This window comes from Bombus terrestris, chromosome 4, assembly GCF_910591885.1.
Source record: "Bombus terrestris chromosome 4, iyBomTerr1.2, whole genome shotgun sequence".
Classification (NCBI taxonomy): Eukaryota; Metazoa; Arthropoda; class Insecta; order Hymenoptera; family Apidae; genus Bombus; species Bombus terrestris.
In genome coordinates, this window is record NC_063272.1 from 12,993,065 (window position 1) to 13,011,649 (window position 18,585).

The window sequence follows — 18,585 nt, forward strand, 5'->3', positions numbered from 1 at the left end:
TGTAAATTCTATGAACAAAATTTTATATATTTAAAATTTTAATTAAGTAATTTATATGACATTATAATTAAAATACTAATTGTAGTCTATTCTGTATTATTTTATGATAATAAGAATACTGTACTACATGGAGGCTAGCAATACCTAATTTTTAAATTATTTACTAGTTACATTCGTAGGAATGAATACTAACACATCTCAATTTTCTTCATATAACTTCATATATTTAGTGTATAAACATAAGTGCATCGATATTGTTCTCTAGAATTTGTTAGATTTTTTTGTTTTTCGAACAAAAAATGGATCGTCTCCAAATACAAGAAGCATTTACTATATTAAAACCACTTTGTGATTCTTTAATGAAAAATCCAGATGCAAAAAGTGCTCGCGATATTGCTAATGCTTTACCAAATATTTCAAACAAAGTTATTCAGAATTTGTTTGAATATATTTTATTTCCCTTTATTATTCATCTACCAAATAACACATTAAGGTACATTATTTTATATTTTATAGTGTTGTAATCAATGCAAATATGTAATTAGTTGATCACATATATTATTTATAAATTTAAGAAAAATATGATTCTTTAATTATGAAAGATTATAATTTATTCTAATAAATTATAGATATTATCGATAATTTAAAATAATTTCTAGTGTAATATATATATATATATATATATAGTAATTCAATTTATATTTTATTTAGTGCTATAAGTATAATTGAATGTTCATAATTCTATAGTAAAACTGTGAAAGAGGAGTTAGTCAAGACAACACAGGCAATAATATCAAGAACAAAAATATCAAAAGTAAAATACTTTTGTGAACTATATTCATGCCTTTTAATACAAATTTATGATAAATCGCAAGAAAGTATGGGTAAGTATACTATTCACCTAAATATATTTTCTAGATTGATTGCCCATCTCACATAGTACTAAGATTTTATTTTGTAAGAAGTATTTTAACAGATAATTTTAATTTATATTAAATATAAATTATTATATATTATCTATATGCGATTTTTTTAGTGATCGTGGGACATGAAGAACTCAAAGAAGTAGTACTCTCATGTATTAAAACTTTGATACATTCTTGTTTCACAGATGTTTTAGAAATCATATATACTAGAGAGAATGCTTCTAAAATAGGACAAGGAATATTGTTGTCAATAACAATAGGAAGGTTTGAAAAATCTAGTTCCCTGAGGTAGATACATGAAAAATTATAAAATCATTTCTTCTCAATAAGTTCATAAATATATGATTATAGTTTTTAAACTTTTAGATTAAATGCTGTTGAAACAGTAATGGCATTATGTCAAGTTGATGACGAATCAAATAGATTTGATATAATATTGCAAGATCAAGTAGCTGATATTATTATGTTATTTTTACCTGGTATTGTCAGTGGTTTACAGGAAATAGCTATGGGAAATGAAACACAAGGACATAAACTTACAATGGTAATACAAAGTAGATTTTAAATTTTGAGTTTTGATTATATTGTTCAAAATTTTATTTACACTTTATATGAATTGAATTTTAGATAGCACTAAGAGCTTGGGGCAGAGTACTAACTCTCGTAATGAAAGATAAAGAAACATACCAAGAAAATGACTTACCATCCTTGAGTGATTTAATCAAAATAAATAATGAGAATATTAATCCACCAGAAAGCTTCCCAAATATGAAAAATAAAAGTGAATTAGAGAAACATCTTAAAAGTGCAACAAGAAATAAAGAATGGTTTAGTGCTTGTGCAACTAAACTTAATGTACTTATCCAACAATTATATACATTAACAAGACATTCTCATTATAAAGTTAGGGAAGAATTAATTGAAAATATTCATTTATTGCTTACATTATGCCCCAGGTAATACTTTATTTCCATTTTGTTTTTTAAACATTTTATAAACAGATATTGCATACATTTTTTTTAAACAGAAATATGAAACCGAATATTATGTTACTAATAGAATATTTAATATCTCTATCGGAGGATGAATTTCCAGCAGTACGAGATAAAGCTGAAGAAGTGCTAACTGCAATTAATATAAATTTCATGCGAGATAAAAATATGAGATCCTTAGTGGAATTGTTAGAAGAAAACTTCTATGATCTGCTTACAAAATTACCTAGGATTATCAGGAAGTCTGGTACGTTTTTGCATATTTTGTTTTCACACTTTTTGTGGAAGTGTATTATAATAAGAATTGCAATATTTAGACATAACATTTTCTTAAAATTGTTTAATTTTCGAAATAAGCAACGTATCTTTATTTTTTAGATGATAATGATCAGTTATCATGTTTAAATCAAATTGCTGGTTACTTAAAGCTTCTTGGAGAACAAAGATTGCCTCGTGTTATGATGTCAGCACCCCACGTTAATAGACTAATATTGGCTCTTGTATATGTATCTGAAATAGATTGTAGTAATATTTCGCTTTTGCAAGCGATAAATGTTAAGGATCTTGATGATCCAGCATACTCATATGGAACACATTTGTGGAGACGATTTAAATTCATCCAAACTAATGAATGTGAAGCGAAAGTTATTGCAATATGTAAATATTTAGGTGAATTTGGAGATCTTCGAATTGTAGTAGATACTATTTTTGGTCTTATGTTCAATGCACCACAACATAGAAAAGAGTTAATCTTATTACTAAACTGGATAATATATGGTATGTTAAATAATTTTCTGTTTTAAAATAATGTAAGATATATTATTGATTGTTAAATATTTTAGTACCTATTAAGGATTTATCAATTTTACCAATTTATGAGGAAATTGTTGAATTTTACATAAATCCTGAATTTTGGTATCCACCAATTGAAACGAATAAAGATATACCTTTACGAGTTGCACAAGGCAATGTAGTACAATGTTGCTTATTATTAGAAGGTTTGGGATTAATAGCTACAAATTTGAAACGCAATTATGATAAACTTCTTCTTAAAACATTATATATTATTATAGAAAGAGCAGGTGATTATTTATTTTTATAATGGATAACAAAGAAATCACAAAATAATAGACAAGCATTATATACATATTTTTAGGTAGTGGACATAGCCTAATCAGTTTTGTTGGTACTCAAACTCTTGAACAAATTGCAAAATCTCAAGAACACAATACAGTAGGAGATCTTTTACGTGCAAATGTCGACTATTTTTCATATCATGTTAGTATTAAATTACATAGAGTAGAACGCAATCCTAATGTACTCGATGTTGTTGAAGTTGTCATGAAATATAGCACAATGGATGTGTTACCCTGTTTGAAAAATATTGTCGAGGATGTGCTACTGCAGTTAAATAATAGTTTTCAAAAAAGAAATTCTTATGCTTTCTTAAAAGTTTTTTACACTTTTACAATATGTATAAAAAATTTAGTAAACTCTAAACAAGTGTCAACAGTACACGGACAGAGTGTAGATACCAAAACTGAATCTTCGAAAATTATTCAATCTTTATCAGAGTATTATGAAGCAAAAAAAGTTGATGAATATATAGATGACATGGAACAATCTTGTGAAATTAAAGAGGAAGAGGAGGAAGAAAAAGTAGAAGTAGAAGTGAATGAAGAAGAGAATGAATATCAAACAGATTCTATAGAACAAGAAGGTATATATATATATATATATATATATATATATATATTATATTAAAATCAATAATAAGAAGAAATTACTATAAATAAAAATATAACAAATAAAAATTGCAGAAAAAGAAAAAAGTCCACCACCTTACATTAAAATGATTGAAGATGTAATGAAGCATTGTTTACATTTTTTACCATCTAAAGAAATACAAAAGTCACTGATTGCAATGTCAACCTTACAAGAGGGTCTTAAGGTTTTGGCAAATTGGGAAAATCAACTATTACCCATTGTGCACTTACTTTGGCATCCACTAGTAGATAGATTTCATGATGGAAATGTATTACTAATCAATCGAGCATGGCAATTATTAAATACGCTCGCTGATGTTTCAAAAGATTTTATACGATCTAGAACGCTTAAGTATGTGTTTTATAATTTATATTTTGTATATAATATAATTACATTTACAATTACTATAATTATTTTTAGGCAAGTATTACCTGCACTTTCAAAATTTCTAAGCAATTCTTCTAAAGAAAGCTATAACAAGAGCTCTGAAAGTATCTATAAGTTTACTCAAACTTATAAATTGCAAAAAGAACTGCTTTCTACCTTAGGGCAGATAACAAAAAATTTATGTCTTCACGAACGAGAAACATTCAGTGTTTTAAGTATTACAGAGCCATATCTTAACAAACATCAAAATCCCCTATTACAAGTAAAATTTTGATGTTAAGAAGATTTTTACATATAAATGCATTTCTTTTCTTTTTTACTCTGATTGTATAACTAATTATTTTATATTCATAGATATGTTGTGTACAGTTGTATAAGGATATTGCGGATTATAATAGTGATATCGTTTGGGTGAAATGTCTTAGTATATTTAATTCTAAAATAAAAAAAATCGTTCCGGATGCAACATTCGATATTAAAGATTTGATGGTAATAAAATAATATGGAGATATCTATATTTTTTCTTATACAATGAAACAACATAATTATAATTATCAAATAAACTTTTACTATCTTTTAGATTGCCGAAAACATTTCAACAAATGAATACTTCAAAAATGTACATATTATTATGAAATACATCCAAGATAAGACTTCTGATTTTTAAGTATGATGAAAGTAAAAATGTATATATTTTAAGATTGATAAAATGAAACATCAACGAACTATAGCAACATTTAAATATCTTGTACAAAGTGTAAATTATAATGAATATAATTATAGATTTTTATATATGTATTTCTTTATATACTTTATTCATAGCTTTACTATCTAAGAATTAAAATAAATAAATGAAACCCTCATAACCTTTCAAATTTTTATTTATATACAATCTAAAATCAACATTATATTATATTATACAATTATATACTTTGATCACAGTCATAACATTTTGTATATGACTTAATCGATAAATATTCTTCGACCATGATATTGAAAACAGTGATTCTTAAAAATTGTATAAAAATATCCACAATATTCAGAGTAACAATTGAATAGGTATTTTAAAAGATCACATAGTAATATACTGCAATATAATCACCACCAATTAAATGTTAATTACATAATATACTCATACAGAGAAATTTTTGTCTAGAGAATAATGTTTATATAACATTTTATACAATGACATTTCACTTCAATGTGTCAATTTTCACTTTTGATTTTGCACATATTATTTAAAGTTCCTGAATATTATTATTAGTAATACTTATGTACCTATCAGTCATGTTGCTTGGTCCTGCGTTTATTACTCCGTTCGTTTCTGGCATTGATTCATACATATTATCTAAAGTGCACAGTTCCTGAATAGCGTTATTAATAATGCTTGTAAAATTATCGGCAGTGTTATTTTTTTCGGTGTTGCTTGGTCCTGCATTTGTTTCTTTGTTCGTTTTCAACTAGGTTTAATAACAGATTAATTTCTTTTTCATTTAGGGATAGGTACTGTCATATGATAAATAGATTCGTAATATACCACACCGTAATAAAATCTGAAATAGATAATCCACTGGATAGATGTTCAGAAAAAGCAGTTTCAAAATCGGCGAGTTCCGCCGAATCAAGTTGATCGAGACTCAAATCAAAATTATACTGTTTATTTTGTTCATATTTAAAATGCTTGTGCCACCTGCCTCTTTCACTTCATCTGCTATATAAATTATTATTTCAAAATAGTAGTACAATGATGTACTGAGGTAATAATAAATACAAAATACAAATATTTTTATTACCAGTATTATCCAACGATTGAAATCCTCCGTTATAGTTTGGTGTTATTCTGTATAATATTAATTGTTCTTGCGACTGTACTTGTGATATGTTATCTATATATGCAAATTGATGATGTTCCAGTTGATGATTGTTGTACGATATGTCTGTTTGTTAATTGGTATTGCAGTGATGGTTGTGATTGAATAAGTCCTGAATTGTATATCAGGTCTGTAAGCATGAAACCGGAATTTGCCTATAGGTGGCCTTAACTGATAATGTAGTTATCATTAAACTGTCATTGAGACTTGCCAAAAGTCTTTGTTGACATCTCACAAACATTTTCGACTCAGAACAATACAAGTTTCATACAACAGCATAGTTTGTAATAGCGTTGAACATGTCGAATTTTGTGCCTGGAAACTACGATTTGCGAATAGCATTGATTTTCTGTTACCATTTGAAGAAAACTGCTACAGAATCGCACCAAATGCTTGTCGAAGCTTACGGTGAGCATGCTCTTGGTAAATCACAGTGCTTTGAGTGGTTTAAAAAATTCAAAAGTGGCAATTTTTACGTGAGGAACGAAGAACGTGGAAGGCCACCGAGAAAGTTTCAAGACAGCGGATTGCAAGCATTGTTGGATGAGGATGACGCTCAAACGCAACAACAACTCGCTGATCAATTAAACGTGACACGAGAAGCCGTCTCCATACGTTTGAAAGCCATGGGAAAGATCCAGAAGGTGGGAAAATGGGTTCCACATGAACTGGATGAAAGACAGCAGGAAAACCGAAAAACCATTTGCGAAATGCTGCTCTCCAGATACAAAAGAAGGTCATTTCTCCACCGAATTGTAACTGGCGATAAAAAGTGGATATATTTTGAGAATCCTAAACGTAGAAGATCATGGGTAGCTCCAGGCGAAACACCGACATTGACTACAATACCAAATCGCTATGGACGGAAAACAATGCTCTGTGTTTGGTGGGATCAGAAGGGTGTGATCTATTATGAGCTGTTAAAACCTGACGAAACCATTAATGCTGAACGCTACCGACAACAAATGATCGATTTGAATCAAGTTTTGTGTGAAAAACGACCAGAATATCAAAAAAAGCAACACAGAGTAATTTTGCTTCATGATAATGCATCATCACATACAGCAAAACCGGTCAAGGAAATGATTGAAGCGTTCAGTTGGGAAATACTTTCGCACGCGGCTTACTCACCAGACTTGGCTCCGTCCAATTACTGTTTATTTGCATCGATGGAACACGCACTTTCTGACCAGCACTTCACTTCTTACGAAAATGTACGAAAATGGCTCGATGACTGGTTTGCCTCAAACGAGCGACAGTTTTTTTGGAGTGGCATCCACCAATTGCCAGACAGGTGGGAAAAATGTATAGCTAGCGATGGGCAATATTTCGAATAAAATATTTTTAATCATTTTCATACAATAAACGTGTATTTTCTATACAAAAATTCCGGTTTCATATTTACATACCTGGTACTCCATTGGTGATCATTCTGTCGATACTTGTGTCCTGTATAACGTATTGAAATTTCTTCAGGTCTCTTACTTTTTAAACAGTAGTTATACAAAAGTTTTGAATTACCTCCACATTTGCTTATTAGATTATGGAGAAGTGACTGCAGCGATACCTGCATTGGAAGGAGACATCTGAAAAGGTAACGATTTACTTGTCGCACCATCCGATGGTCTTTTCAGTTGAACATATACTTGCACCGGTTGCGTTACTTCCTGCATGCTATATGCTGGTGTTCTGAATACTATTGCTGTTTATTAACATAAATCAAATTATTAAATTAACTCAACGAAGATGTAGAATATATAAAATGCCTAATATTTTACGCAAATGTTAAATATTGTACATACTTGTTTATATACATTATCAGGTTCAAAATCACCGAATCCTTCCCAAACCACTTGCCCGTCCTTCTTCTCGAAAAATCTAACTTGTATATCATCCTTTATCACTTTCTCGCATAATAAAATCATTTTCTATTGATGCAATAATATATAATTATATATAACACATCCTAAATATACGATAATATATAATACATCATTGTACTACTGTTTTGAAATAATAATTTATATAGCAGGTGGAGTGAAAGAGGTAGGTGGTACAGGTATCTTAGTTTAGCATGGACAGTTGACTTGAGCCTCAATCAACTTAATTTAGCAGAACTCGCCGATTTTGAAACTGCTCTTTCTGATTTATCCAGTGGATAATCCATTTCAGATTCTATTACGGTATGGGTATATTACGAATCTATTTATCACACGATAGTACCTATGGAATAAATAGGAAATTAATCTGTTATTAAACCTAGTTGAAAACGAACAAAGAAACAAATGCAGGACCAAGCAACGCCAAAAAAAATAATAACAATATAACAACAATAATAACCACCTAAACACCTTGACATTGAACTGATCTTATTTTATTAGATGCTCAAAATGCTGGCTGCTGGCTGAGTACAATTCTGCATAAAATTCACACGTACGAACCACGTTCTATTGAGTTTGACCACAAACCTATACCATATTTATTTTTTCCTTTTTGTTATAATGATACATTTTATTACTAAATTAATAAACGTTAAGTAGTAAACGTTAGTAAACTTCCGTAAACTTCCATAAACTTAGTAAACGTTACTAAATTTTCGGGCAATCTGAAGAAAACAATACTTGCCGATTAATCAAACCATACTGGTATTACACTGTTTGAATTTTACGCAAGTCGAAACCTTTAATTTTTAGCTATTTCTCATTTTTTACATTTTAATAATAATAGAGAAACAGAGGTGACAGAAATAATGAACATGAAATAATGTAAATATTGATGAATCACTTATTAAATATAAGGGACGTTTGAGTTTTACCCAGTTTAGAAATTATCAAGAAATGTGTTCTCTTTTTCTCTTAATTTCATTACCAGTTATTAAAAAAGATATTTTCCAATTTTTGAACAACGAATTTTGTACAGCGAATAACTTTCTTTTTGTTTCCACGTGTTAAAACACGTTACGACAAAAAACTGAAAACAATAAGGCTTGAAGGATCGAGATATTTCCGAAATCCATCTAGTAAATAAAAAATCTACTTTTCCAATGACCATCTCTAGTAAATCCCTACCTATATGAAGTTTGAAGATGTGCAAAATGGGCTCGTGTATTGTTTAAATACATTTAGTGCACAGCCTGTTCGCTTCCTCAATACCATACCCTTGCTTTCAAAAAGAACCTCTCAAATTTTATAACTGTACCTGAATAACTCCGAATTATACAAAGATGAAAGAATTGGGCAAGAGAACTGTAAATTTTCTTTTCAGAATGAGCTCTCCATCACTACATTGCCATGTTGTAGACATTTTGAAGCAAGAAGCTAGGACAGTTTTGGAAGAACAGAATCTGTTAGATGCAGTGTAGACTGTTATATGCAGTGTAGCAATGTTTATATTGGAGCTATATTTATTACAAAATGTATACATTTAAAGAACTTCCGGACATCCAGATGTGAGAGATAGGATACTGCATCGTATTCGGTCGGGAAAATTGCAGTACGTGTGTGATTTTGCTGTGGACACTCTCGGACAGGACAATCGCGGTTTGCGTCTCTGAATACCATGGCCTTCTTCTTTACGATTTGTACAAAGTAAGCTACCCGTATATTATACAGATTAAGGATTACTGTGCGCCTTGCTGCTTAGTTTGACCTCCTTTCGTCTGTGTAAGGAGGTTTGCCTGCGTGCAGAGGTATTTTAGCCGATTTTTAATTGTCAATAACTAAAAAACAAAGCCGGAAACGCAATTTTTTAATTTTTGATTTTCGTTTTATTTTGACTTCAAGAATCACCCCTTAAATTTCCTGATACCTGTAGCCGAGCACCCTGTATGTAAGAATGGAAGTGTGGCGGCAATTAATAGCCGATAAATTTTGTCCTTCGATATGTACATATTTTATTAAAGGAACATGAAGCAGAAATATCAATGAAAAATATGATCGAAACGAAATTCATATGAAACGTATCGTAAAAATCGAATAAACAAAAGAATAAATACACGAAAAGACGAAGAACGAGCGGAGACATAAGAGTTTATTATAAATACACTTCTGTAAGATGGAAGCGAAATCACTATGAAATGTATCATGAGAACGAAATAAAAGAAAGAATAAACAGAAGAGAAGATGAAGGACAAGCAGAGACATAAGAGTGTTTACTATAAACACGCTTCTGTAAGATGGGAGCGAAATCAGTGTGAAACGTATCGTTGAAAACGAAATAAACGAAAGGACAAGTACACGAGAAGGTTAAAGAGGAGCAAAACAATGTTTACTATAAACATGGTTCTGTAAGAAATAACTATCATACTTCGATAAGGAGGTAAACAATATAACGAGTACAATCGCAATACATAGATTTTAAAAAATCGACTATGATGAATTCACATTTATGCCTACGACGTGAAATCACATTTATCCATTTATTTATTTGCTTACTTTTCATTTACTTCTTTATTTACTATTCGAATGGTGTCAAAATATAGCAGTGATACTAGTACGTTTAAGAGTGACTTAGATCTCCGCTGATATCTGCTAGGAAGCAAAGTAGAGGTACATACTTACATAGTACATGACAGAACATTCGTAATTTCATTGCTCATTTTAAAAATTTACTCCCGGGACAGAACAGATATAAAGAAGGTTACTACTCTCTATGAACAATCGTCACGCATTGCTATCTATATTGCTTATGTGACATTCTAAGTTGGCAAACGAAAACAATGTGAATCTCATTGGTTTTAACGAAAGAAACCAACCTACTGCACAAAGATGAAAAGAAGTCCTTTGAAAGGAATGCTCACTTCATTGGTTATTTTCAACACAATTGCGAAATTAAGTACGCATATTGATAGAAAGTGTCACATATACGAACAGAACAATGTAGCATTGTGTGACGGTGAGCGATAGAGACCAGTACCTCCTTTGACCCGGCGTCAATCCACAAGACTTTTTCCATCTCTATGTTATACTCGGTCACGATCATATAGTCGGACCACATCTATTTTTATTATTTGATGAATATAGCAACATCTTTATATAAAGATACTTTATATAAAGTGTAAAATTACATTATAATAAATATAATTATAAATTTATATATACATATATCTTGTGCTTTATTCACAGCTTTACTATTTAGGAATAAAAAAATAAATAAATGAAACTTATAATCTTCCAAATTCTTATTTATATACAATCTTTATTCAATTATAACATTAATATTTTACAATTCTCATATTTTTACTTAGAGTTTGCGAATATAAGCGTTCGGATACTTTCGCGAGTCAGTATGTGTGTATAATATCGCATAGCTTTTCTCCGTGTTTAAGGGCAATGACAAAATTGAAAACCGCGATCGAATTTAATATTACTGCCCTTTTTACAATTTAGGAATAAATAAACAATACAAAGATGAAATATTTGCAGTTTTCTTTAACGAGAAAAGATAAAAAGCACCGAATATAGAATTGTATGATTTTTCCCTCTCTTACCTTCCTTTATCTTAATCAAAGAAAAGGTGTTGAAGAAAGAAGGAACACAAGTATCATACAATCGGTTTATTCGTTTCATTGAACAATTTTCGTAATGTATTTTCCATACAGTGTATATGTAAAATGTTTCGTTATGTAGCTACAAAAAGGAAAGAATACAAACTATATACATATTAAATTGTAGCAGACTTTAGTACACTGTACTGTACTTAAAATAATACTTAAACGAGTGCATAAAATACACACAAGTGAAAGCAAACGATAGATATCCATCGCAATATTCCATATATTACTTAACACAACATTTCGAAAAATGCGATAGTCGATACATAATACTAAAAAAAACTAGATACGATTTTTTTTTTTTTGTAAATATGTATAAAAATATAATAAAAACATGTATATTATTTCATATTATTTATCGATATTTCGCCAACGAATGAATAGGAGTGCTCGTGAATCGTTTAAAATCTAATCAGTCGAGATTTCGCGATATTGGAAAATTGTTATTAAATTTCAAAAAAGCACAATTTCCTACGCACCATGAAATAGTATAACATGGAGGCCACCATCCAAGAAATAAAATTGTACCAAGTGGAAAAAATAGCTAATAGAAAAACAAGACCAGAGTTGGGCAGTTTGTCGCGGCTCCAGGTATCGTTCGGCCGTAAATAATCCAAAAAATCAAAGATTGCTCCGCAGGAAAGTCTATTGTGAATAAGCTGTAGAAAGAAGGAAAAAATGAAATAATCGTACAATAGAGATGAGTCGAAGACACGAAAGTGAAAAAAGGAACTCGATAGAGATATGTATAATAAATACATCTTATTGTTAGCTTAACTAGACTTTCATGCAAGGTTAATATCAAGGCGTACCTCGGCTTCGCGTCCAGTTGAACCTAAAACTTGTATCAGCATGACCCTGTAATGGTCGCAAGTTTTATAAAAACCATCGGTTATTATTATTGCGTGAGACAATGATAAACAGGAAAGTAATATCGCAAGACAGACAAAAGGCATCCATTTTTGGTACGATGATATTCTTTGTCTGGGTCTAATCTCTACCCTTGATGGTTCGATGATATTGAAGTCTCTGCGAATGTTAAAATATAGTGATCCGGTTTCGAACAATACTATTGTAAGCAAATACGATTTTATTTGTCATATTCATATTAACGGATATCTAACAAATTTTATGCAAAGCTGTGTAAAGATACGAAGAGTTCAACTCTCAATATGACCAATTTCAGTCCTCCTCCTAATCGTACCTGCTATCATCATTGTAGGTTCGTATAGGTATATTTAACTCCTTCTTTATACAACTTCTATATCCATGATATACGGCAAGACATAAATCCAGTAGAGCCGTCGGCACCAAGCCGTATACACCAAATTTGCAGAACTTTCCATCACCCCCAGCAAAAGTACCAAAGGTGTTTTTAGAGTATAATATACAACCGCAATCAATGCTAATACAAGCATTCAAAATCAATGCCCAGTATTGCCAAAGGATGGCTATGCAGATCATCGATGTCATCGATGTAACTACACTGGAAATATACAGCACACTGAGAAATCGCTCAACTCCCTTTTGCGTCATTTTATAAAAGTATTTTCTCTCTTCTTCCTCTCACTACTTCCTCTCCTTCTATAGGAAACAAATGTCACCTAAGAATTAATATAGATATATTGTATCAAATAACTTGATATTTCCCCCCTTCTTCAATTTTATCATTTTAATCATTGTAATTCTGACTTGTATATAGATTATACGATTTTATTATTATTACTATATGTCTACATTGTGATTTGTGATTAATTTTCTTCGCTACCACTTGTTTGTGTTCATTATTTCTCATCATTATATCACGTACGTATACATACACCTGTACATGTGTATATGTGTATACGATTTTAATTTTAATCTTGATATTTATTGTTCAAATATTAGTCTTAAATAACGTAATATGATCGAAATCAGTATATGCATAATTATAGAATATTCTTTAATAAACCATACCCTCTTGCTCTTTTCGATTGATTTACAGTACGAGAAACTAAAATATATAGAACATACTGGCTATATCGAAAATCACAAATAATAAAAAATATGAAAAATAAATTCGAAAAATTATTAAATAGTCGAATAAGAAAGAAATGGACAAATAGAAATGGAAGTAAGAACACTGGGAAAGAGGACATTGATGCGAAAGAAGAGAAGAGAATAGCGTTCTGATGAAAAATGTAATATAACAAGGAAAACAAGGAACCTATACTATTAACCAATGATAGCAATTTTGCGAAACTAATATTTTCTGAAATTTCAATTAAACGCGTGGGTACAAATGTAAAGTGCTGTGTTAACGATTGGTTGTCTGTTCGTTAAATAAATATTTTCATAACTACTACCATTTCCTCCCGACTACTACTATTTTTGTAATAATGATTCATCGACAATTTTTCAATGTTTACCTTAAACAATATGAAATAGAATAATGTTATCTAAACTTGTTCATTAATGTACGTGGTAATTAGCGTTTCTTGATAAACAAGCAAACGGAACAATCGAGTTACATATATTTTTAGTCCTGTTTTTATCATACAAATCAAGTAAAATTACGTAAAAATGAATGTTCGACGAATTAAAGAATATCTCGGAACAATTCATCCGATCCATGCAAATTCGTGATTAAACTTGTTTATTGTAGTTTTTATACCATGCATATGTTCCATCAATGTATTCGGTCATAATTATGCACCACATGCACATCTACACCTATTTCTCAACAATGAGATATTTTTGTAGCACGATGGAAGGAGATGTTTAGCATTATGTATTATACAATCCCTTACCCAAGTTTACTAAAGTTGATAATAGTTCAATGATGAAACTTTTTGAAACGTTGTAACACTTTATGAAAGAATATCTCTTTTTTCCTTTCTATTAAAAAGTTATTCAGTTCCAAAATATATTTTTCTAGTAAAATATTGCTTCCTTGCAGATTCGAACAACTTTGGCTTACATCGAAGCGTTCATGTGTCCATGAACATCGCGTGTTTCTTGTTCAAATAAGCCGTGAATTTTCACTAATACACTTATCGATGCAACATCTATACTAACGTCAAAGATCGTACCGAGTAAAGATCAAATATTTACCTTTTACAATAAATGTTTGCGTCCCGTATAATATTTTTAACCGGCATTATAGAAATGATCGATACCAATGTGCAATAATGAAAATGGGGAAAACGAGTTAAATTTTTATTTCTGTTTTACTATTCGTACTTTTACCGATTTTTTCATTATCAATCGAAACTCGCACGTCTATATTACATACACTACTAATGATAGCATTTCTGATTTAGTAATTAACAAATAATTTGAACAATCGGTCGTTACTTCTCTCTATTTTACTCTTTTCACTTAAATCTTTCTCTGTTTTCCGAGAATGGTTGAGAACATAAAGATAAACTTTGATAAGATTATCGTGCCTTACCGATATATGATAGTAATCCAGATGTCACACGTAAACTGTACAGTCTGTCGGTATTGCTGATATAAATCTAAAACTATATATATATATATAGTTATATATATACACACACACACACAATTATAATTTCTATATATACAAAACACATGCGCGCGCACACGTATACATATAACAACTATGTTGCATTATATATTATATTATTTGTATTGTAGATTAATTTGGCATATTTCACTAAATTGTTTATATTCTATAAAATTGTCCAACATGATTTTCTCTATGTACAAAACAAATCATTTTCGTTGTGCAAATTTCTAGTAGCTCAAAATCTTCTTCCTCATACTTCATTTAGATCTGTAAAAAAAAAGTAAAGGAAAACGTGTGAGTAGGATATGCCCAATAACGTTATGATTGTTAGGTTGTATTAATCGTGCAATACGTGTTATCAGGATACTTAAAATGGAACAATCTTATGAAAAATACTGATAGAATTTGTTTTATTCAATCAGTTTATTTTTTGCTTCCATTGTTTCATCTCTGTTTTCTTTCCTTTCTTTCATTTAAATTCTTTTTTTTACTTTTGGTAAATTAAAAAAAAGGAAATTACATAATCTTTTAGAAAATAAAATATAATAAAAATCACTAATACAAATGCAATTTTGTGAAACTAAGATTAAAAAGGGCATAAGCACTTACTGAGATGATCTTTTTACAGATATACATGAAAGCGAACATAATTTATTTTCACTCTTATATATTCAGATGGATTGATATATTAAATAACAATTTCACTCAATCATACGATACAAAATTGAAGGACAATAAGTGTAGGTTAAGTTACTTTTATATAGGAAATTGGTACATGTTAAAATAAAGATGAGGTTTAAAGGATATTGTTCATAATTAATGTAATGAAAAACTGATTGTTTTCTGAATCACTAAAGCTATATAGTACTTGAACAAAGAGCGCAAGGAATATAAAAACATATAAAGGTTTTTGATAAATATAAATATTTTGATAAATATTTAAAAATATTTTGACAATATACTAAATGTATAAAATTTGAATGTTTTTGACCGAAACAGGAATTGTAAAATTGATCACCTTTGGCAATGTCCGTAAAAATATTGTTTTTATGTAATTTGTACCAATTACAAAATGTAAAATCTCATGTCATCTCTTTGTTCGTACTATTATAAAATTAAAACCTTTATAAGGAAAATATTCGGAATAGCCAGAGGTTTTGGTGTTACACACAGTCTTACGCCGGATTTACGTTGCGATGGCTCAATTCCTGTAAGACTTCCCGATTACTCCATAAGCAATATACAGATGCTATTGCCAGTCCTACACAACCACCTAATGCACATTTTTTCAAGCCAGCTGAAACAATTAATCAATCATTTGCACAAATTCGATAGATGAATCTTTTTTAGCCACATAAATATTACTTAAATAATACATACATGTAGATTTGAATAACATGCCTGTCCCAGTTGCTGCTGCTAAAGTATTCAAGGAATCATCCGTACCTCTGGCCCAAGATAACAGCACACCAAATCCACTATACATTACAGACACTATTCCAAATGTGTTTGCTAATGACGAACCACTTTTCATAACATGGTTGATTAATCTACCAAGAAAAAAATTATATACAATTTGTTGACATGTCATGACACTTATAATGTAAAACTATCTATGTTATTAATACCAAAAGAATATTAAAGTACATACTGAGTTCTTCTAAGCTTGCCAGTTTGATCAGCTAATGATGTTGCTTTAATTCCTCTATATAAACCAGTTGCACCGCCAATACCAGCTCCTATGATACATGCTGCACCAATCTGACTGAAAGCCAATTCAAATCTTCCTCTTCGTTTTGCAGCTCCCTCAGGAAATATGTATTCTGGCTGACTTGGAGGAAGATATGCAGGATCAAAGTTTAAATATGGACTAAGTGGTGCTAACCCTTGTTGCGATGTAACTGGTAAATATGATGTAACATATTACAAAACATCTCTGACTTTGATATTAATATGAAATGTCTAACTATACATATGACACTATACAAATTCTAAACAAAACAAATATTCTTTCAGTATTTTGTAAAATATTTTATTTATACATAATATTGAAATTATTGTTTTCTTTTGATATTCAATTGTTTATCTCCGATATAACAAATTTATTGTAACGGCTTTATTTTGAAAATACATCATGAGTATTAACATGAATTCTACACGTATGAACAGATATGAAATATTATAAAAAAATATAATAAAGAAACGGCAGTACGTATCGTCTCAGACTATACATATATATGCACATATATATTGAGGTTATACGATAATATTTAATTAATTATACTTGGCTTTGGATTTTACAATCTACATGTAAATTATGCCTCCCTAAGTAATATTAATATAATGTAATAATCACATTACTCGTGAATTGATAATGTACATGACTTTATTATTCAATGAATTATTAACTTTTAACTTACCTGGTATATTTAAATTACCATATTTTCCATTGTTTATTGTACTTTTAACATTCTCATCACGTAAATCTATCATTTTCGATGTTAGACCGGTTAAATTTTAGTTTACTCTATTATTATAAGTCTACCTCGTAGACTTATGAGTGGCCTGAGTTCGAGGTCGCACGTTTCTTCATAAAATTAGTTTAAACCGCGTACTCTGAATATGTCGAGAATCATTTTCTGTAGATCAAATGAAGCGATTAGAGGTACCTATCGTAAAATATTACATATTTTTAGAAAGAGAGAAAAAAGAAGAGAATGATGTAACAATAAAATATTGTCGGTATGTACCAAGCAAATATTTATGTAAAATATCTAAATATGAATAAAAGAAAAGAACGATATTCATATTGTCTTCCTTTCTTTTATTTCATTATCTTTATTTTTCATTAACATAACAACACATTATGTATAACTAACTTGTTGTATTTATTATTATAATGTAGATAATAAGTTCAGGAATTTAAAATAAATATTATATAAATCATTTATTATTACATATAGTGAGATTTTAATTTAATCGCTTATTTGTAATAAAATTATTTCTTGACAATCCTATTTTAAATAACTCTATCATACATATCAAATGTCATAAAAAATATTATTTGACGTATCCACGTTACGCGTAGAAAAATTTAAATAATTTTAAAATGTAGAAACATAAAAATTATGTGAAAAATATATAATTAAAGTTTCGTTGGTATATGTGTGCGCATCACTTACGCTAAAAAACATCTGAACTATCAGTCGTCGATAATTGAAAATATAGATGGTTGTAGAAATCTATTTAAATAATAACAATAAATAAACATTTAGATACAGAGTAATATAAAAAAAGAATATATATACATATAAATAACTAAAGGAATATAACATGATATGCTTACGATATAAAATAAAATATAATTTTATTAAAGTCTAATATACTTTGTTCTGACAACATACAATGTAAATACTTAAATACGCGTGTAAGTTGTCAAATGAAAACTAGAAAGATCTTAATTAGAGTCGAAATTGAAAGCAAGTTGATTGAATTTGGTCGGAATCAGTATAACGTAAAACGAGCATATCGATCCCTGTTTCTTCTCTCTGATATTTTTCTACTTCTATTTCTATGT

General features: G+C 29.7%; 3 protein-coding genes, 2 long non-coding RNA genes and 1 other non-coding gene across 11 annotated transcripts; 2 read left to right on the forward strand and 4 right to left on the reverse strand.

Moving 5' to 3' along the window:
- Nucleotides 1-55: 55 nt before the first annotated feature.
- Nucleotides 56-4,862, forward strand: LOC100651363 (TELO2-interacting protein 1 homolog). 2 transcript variants are annotated; one of them, XM_048405188.1, is made up of 13 exons: nucleotides 56-493; nucleotides 748-884; nucleotides 1,037-1,214; nucleotides 1,293-1,470; nucleotides 1,554-1,882; nucleotides 1,954-2,165; nucleotides 2,297-2,695; nucleotides 2,761-3,000; nucleotides 3,075-3,638; nucleotides 3,739-4,036; nucleotides 4,106-4,334; nucleotides 4,427-4,561; nucleotides 4,653-4,862. In XM_048405188.1, exons 1-13 carry the CDS (start codon nucleotides 300-302, stop codon nucleotides 4,737-4,739), a joined length of 3,180 nt encoding a protein of 1,059 aa, XP_048261145.1. In that variant the 5' UTR covers nucleotides 56-299; the 3' UTR covers nucleotides 4,740-4,862. The 2 variants fall into 2 exon arrangements, with proteins under 2 accessions (XP_048261145.1, XP_048261146.1); XM_048405189.1 differs by having other exon boundaries at nucleotides 362-493; nucleotides 712-884.
- Nucleotides 4,863-4,947: 85 nt separating this feature from the next.
- Nucleotides 4,948-6,240, reverse strand: LOC125384962. The gene is made up of 3 exons (XR_007223839.1): nucleotides 5,866-6,240; nucleotides 5,615-5,783; nucleotides 4,948-5,532 (listed from the first exon to the last, which is right to left on the reverse strand). It is a non-coding gene; the product is annotated as an uncharacterized LOC125384962 (long non-coding RNA).
- Nucleotides 6,241-7,190: 950 nt separating this feature from the next.
- LOC125384906 lies at nucleotides 7,191-9,944 on the forward strand. 2 transcript variants are annotated; one of them, XR_007223758.1, is made up of 3 exons: nucleotides 7,191-7,237; nucleotides 7,484-7,537; nucleotides 9,208-9,944. It is a non-coding gene; the product is annotated as an uncharacterized LOC125384906 (long non-coding RNA). The 2 variants fall into 2 exon arrangements; XR_007223757.1 differs by lacking the exon at nucleotides 7,191-7,237 and having other exon boundaries at nucleotides 7,474-7,537.
- On the reverse strand, nucleotides 7,210-8,863 carry LOC105665667. Its single transcript, XR_007223756.1, has 4 exons — nucleotides 7,746-8,863; nucleotides 7,465-7,645; nucleotides 7,353-7,392; nucleotides 7,210-7,254 (listed from the first exon to the last, which is right to left on the reverse strand). It is a non-coding gene; the product is annotated as an uncharacterized LOC105665667 (transcript).
- Nucleotides 9,945-11,119: 1,175 nt separating the features above from the next.
- LOC100651243 lies at nucleotides 11,120-15,057 on the reverse strand. 3 transcript variants are annotated; one of them, XM_048405037.1, is made up of 5 exons: nucleotides 14,928-15,057; nucleotides 12,699-13,078; nucleotides 12,307-12,523; nucleotides 11,974-12,153; nucleotides 11,120-11,570 (listed from the first exon to the last, which is right to left on the reverse strand). In XM_048405037.1, the coding sequence occupies exons 2-5, from the start codon at nucleotides 13,028-13,030 to the stop codon at nucleotides 11,373-11,375; spliced, it is 927 nt and encodes a 308-aa protein (XP_048260994.1). In that variant the 5' UTR covers nucleotides 13,031-13,078; nucleotides 14,928-15,057; the 3' UTR covers nucleotides 11,120-11,372. The 3 variants fall into 3 exon arrangements, with proteins under 3 accessions (XP_048260994.1, XP_048260993.1, XP_012163370.1); XM_048405036.1 differs by having other exon boundaries at nucleotides 12,699-13,098; nucleotides 14,928-14,997; XM_012307980.3 differs by having other exon boundaries at nucleotides 11,483-12,153; nucleotides 12,699-13,098; nucleotides 14,928-14,997.
- On the reverse strand, nucleotides 14,113-17,636 carry LOC100651123 (mitochondrial import inner membrane translocase subunit Tim23). 2 transcript variants are annotated; one of them, XM_003394944.4, is made up of 5 exons: nucleotides 17,429-17,636; nucleotides 16,660-16,909; nucleotides 16,389-16,558; nucleotides 16,188-16,305; nucleotides 14,113-15,275 (listed from the first exon to the last, which is right to left on the reverse strand). In XM_003394944.4, exons 1-5 carry the CDS (start codon nucleotides 17,499-17,501, stop codon nucleotides 15,266-15,268), a joined length of 621 nt encoding a protein of 206 aa, XP_003394992.1. In that variant the 5' UTR covers nucleotides 17,502-17,636; the 3' UTR covers nucleotides 14,113-15,265. The 2 variants fall into 2 exon arrangements, with proteins under 2 accessions (XP_003394992.1, XP_012163376.1); XM_012307986.3 differs by having other exon boundaries at nucleotides 16,180-16,305; nucleotides 17,429-17,635.
- Between the last annotated feature and the right edge of the window lie 949 nt (nucleotides 17,637-18,585).

Excerpts from the sequence above, each read along its gene's own strand:
- LOC100651363 (XM_048405188.1), top strand. The coding sequence starts at position 300 with ATGGATCGTCTCCAAATACAAGAAGCATTTACTATATTAAAACCACTT. Across the intron at positions 1,471-1,553 it reads AAGGACATAAACTTACAATG|ATAGCACTAAGAGCTTGGGG; the intron begins GTAATACAAAGT and ends ATTGAATTTTAG. Across the intron at positions 4,335-4,426 it reads ATCAAAATCCCCTATTACAA|ATATGTTGTGTACAGTTGTA; the intron begins GTAAAATTTTGA and ends TTATATTCATAG.
- LOC100651243 (XM_048405037.1), bottom strand. The coding sequence starts at position 13,030 with ATGACGCAAAAGGGAGTTGAGCGATTTCTCAGTGTGCTGTATATTTCC. Across the intron at positions 12,524-12,698 it reads ACCTACAATGATGATAGCAG|AGACTTCAATATCATCGAAC; the intron begins GTACGATTAGGA and ends TAACATTCGCAG. Across the intron at positions 11,571-11,973 it reads CCATGTTATACTATTTCATG|CTACATAACGAAACATTTTA; the intron begins GTGCGTAGGAAA and ends TCCTTTTTGTAG.
- LOC100651123 (XM_003394944.4), bottom strand. The coding sequence starts at position 17,501 with ATGATAGATTTACGTGATGAGAATGTTAAAAGTACAATAAACAATGGA. Across the intron at positions 16,559-16,659 it reads GGCAAGCTTAGAAGAACTCA|ATTAATCAACCATGTTATGA; the intron begins GTATGTACTTTA and ends TTTTCTTGGTAG. Across the intron at positions 16,306-16,388 it reads CATGTTATTCAAATCTACAT|CTGGCTTGAAAAAATGTGCA; the intron begins GTATGTATTATT and ends TAATTGTTTCAG.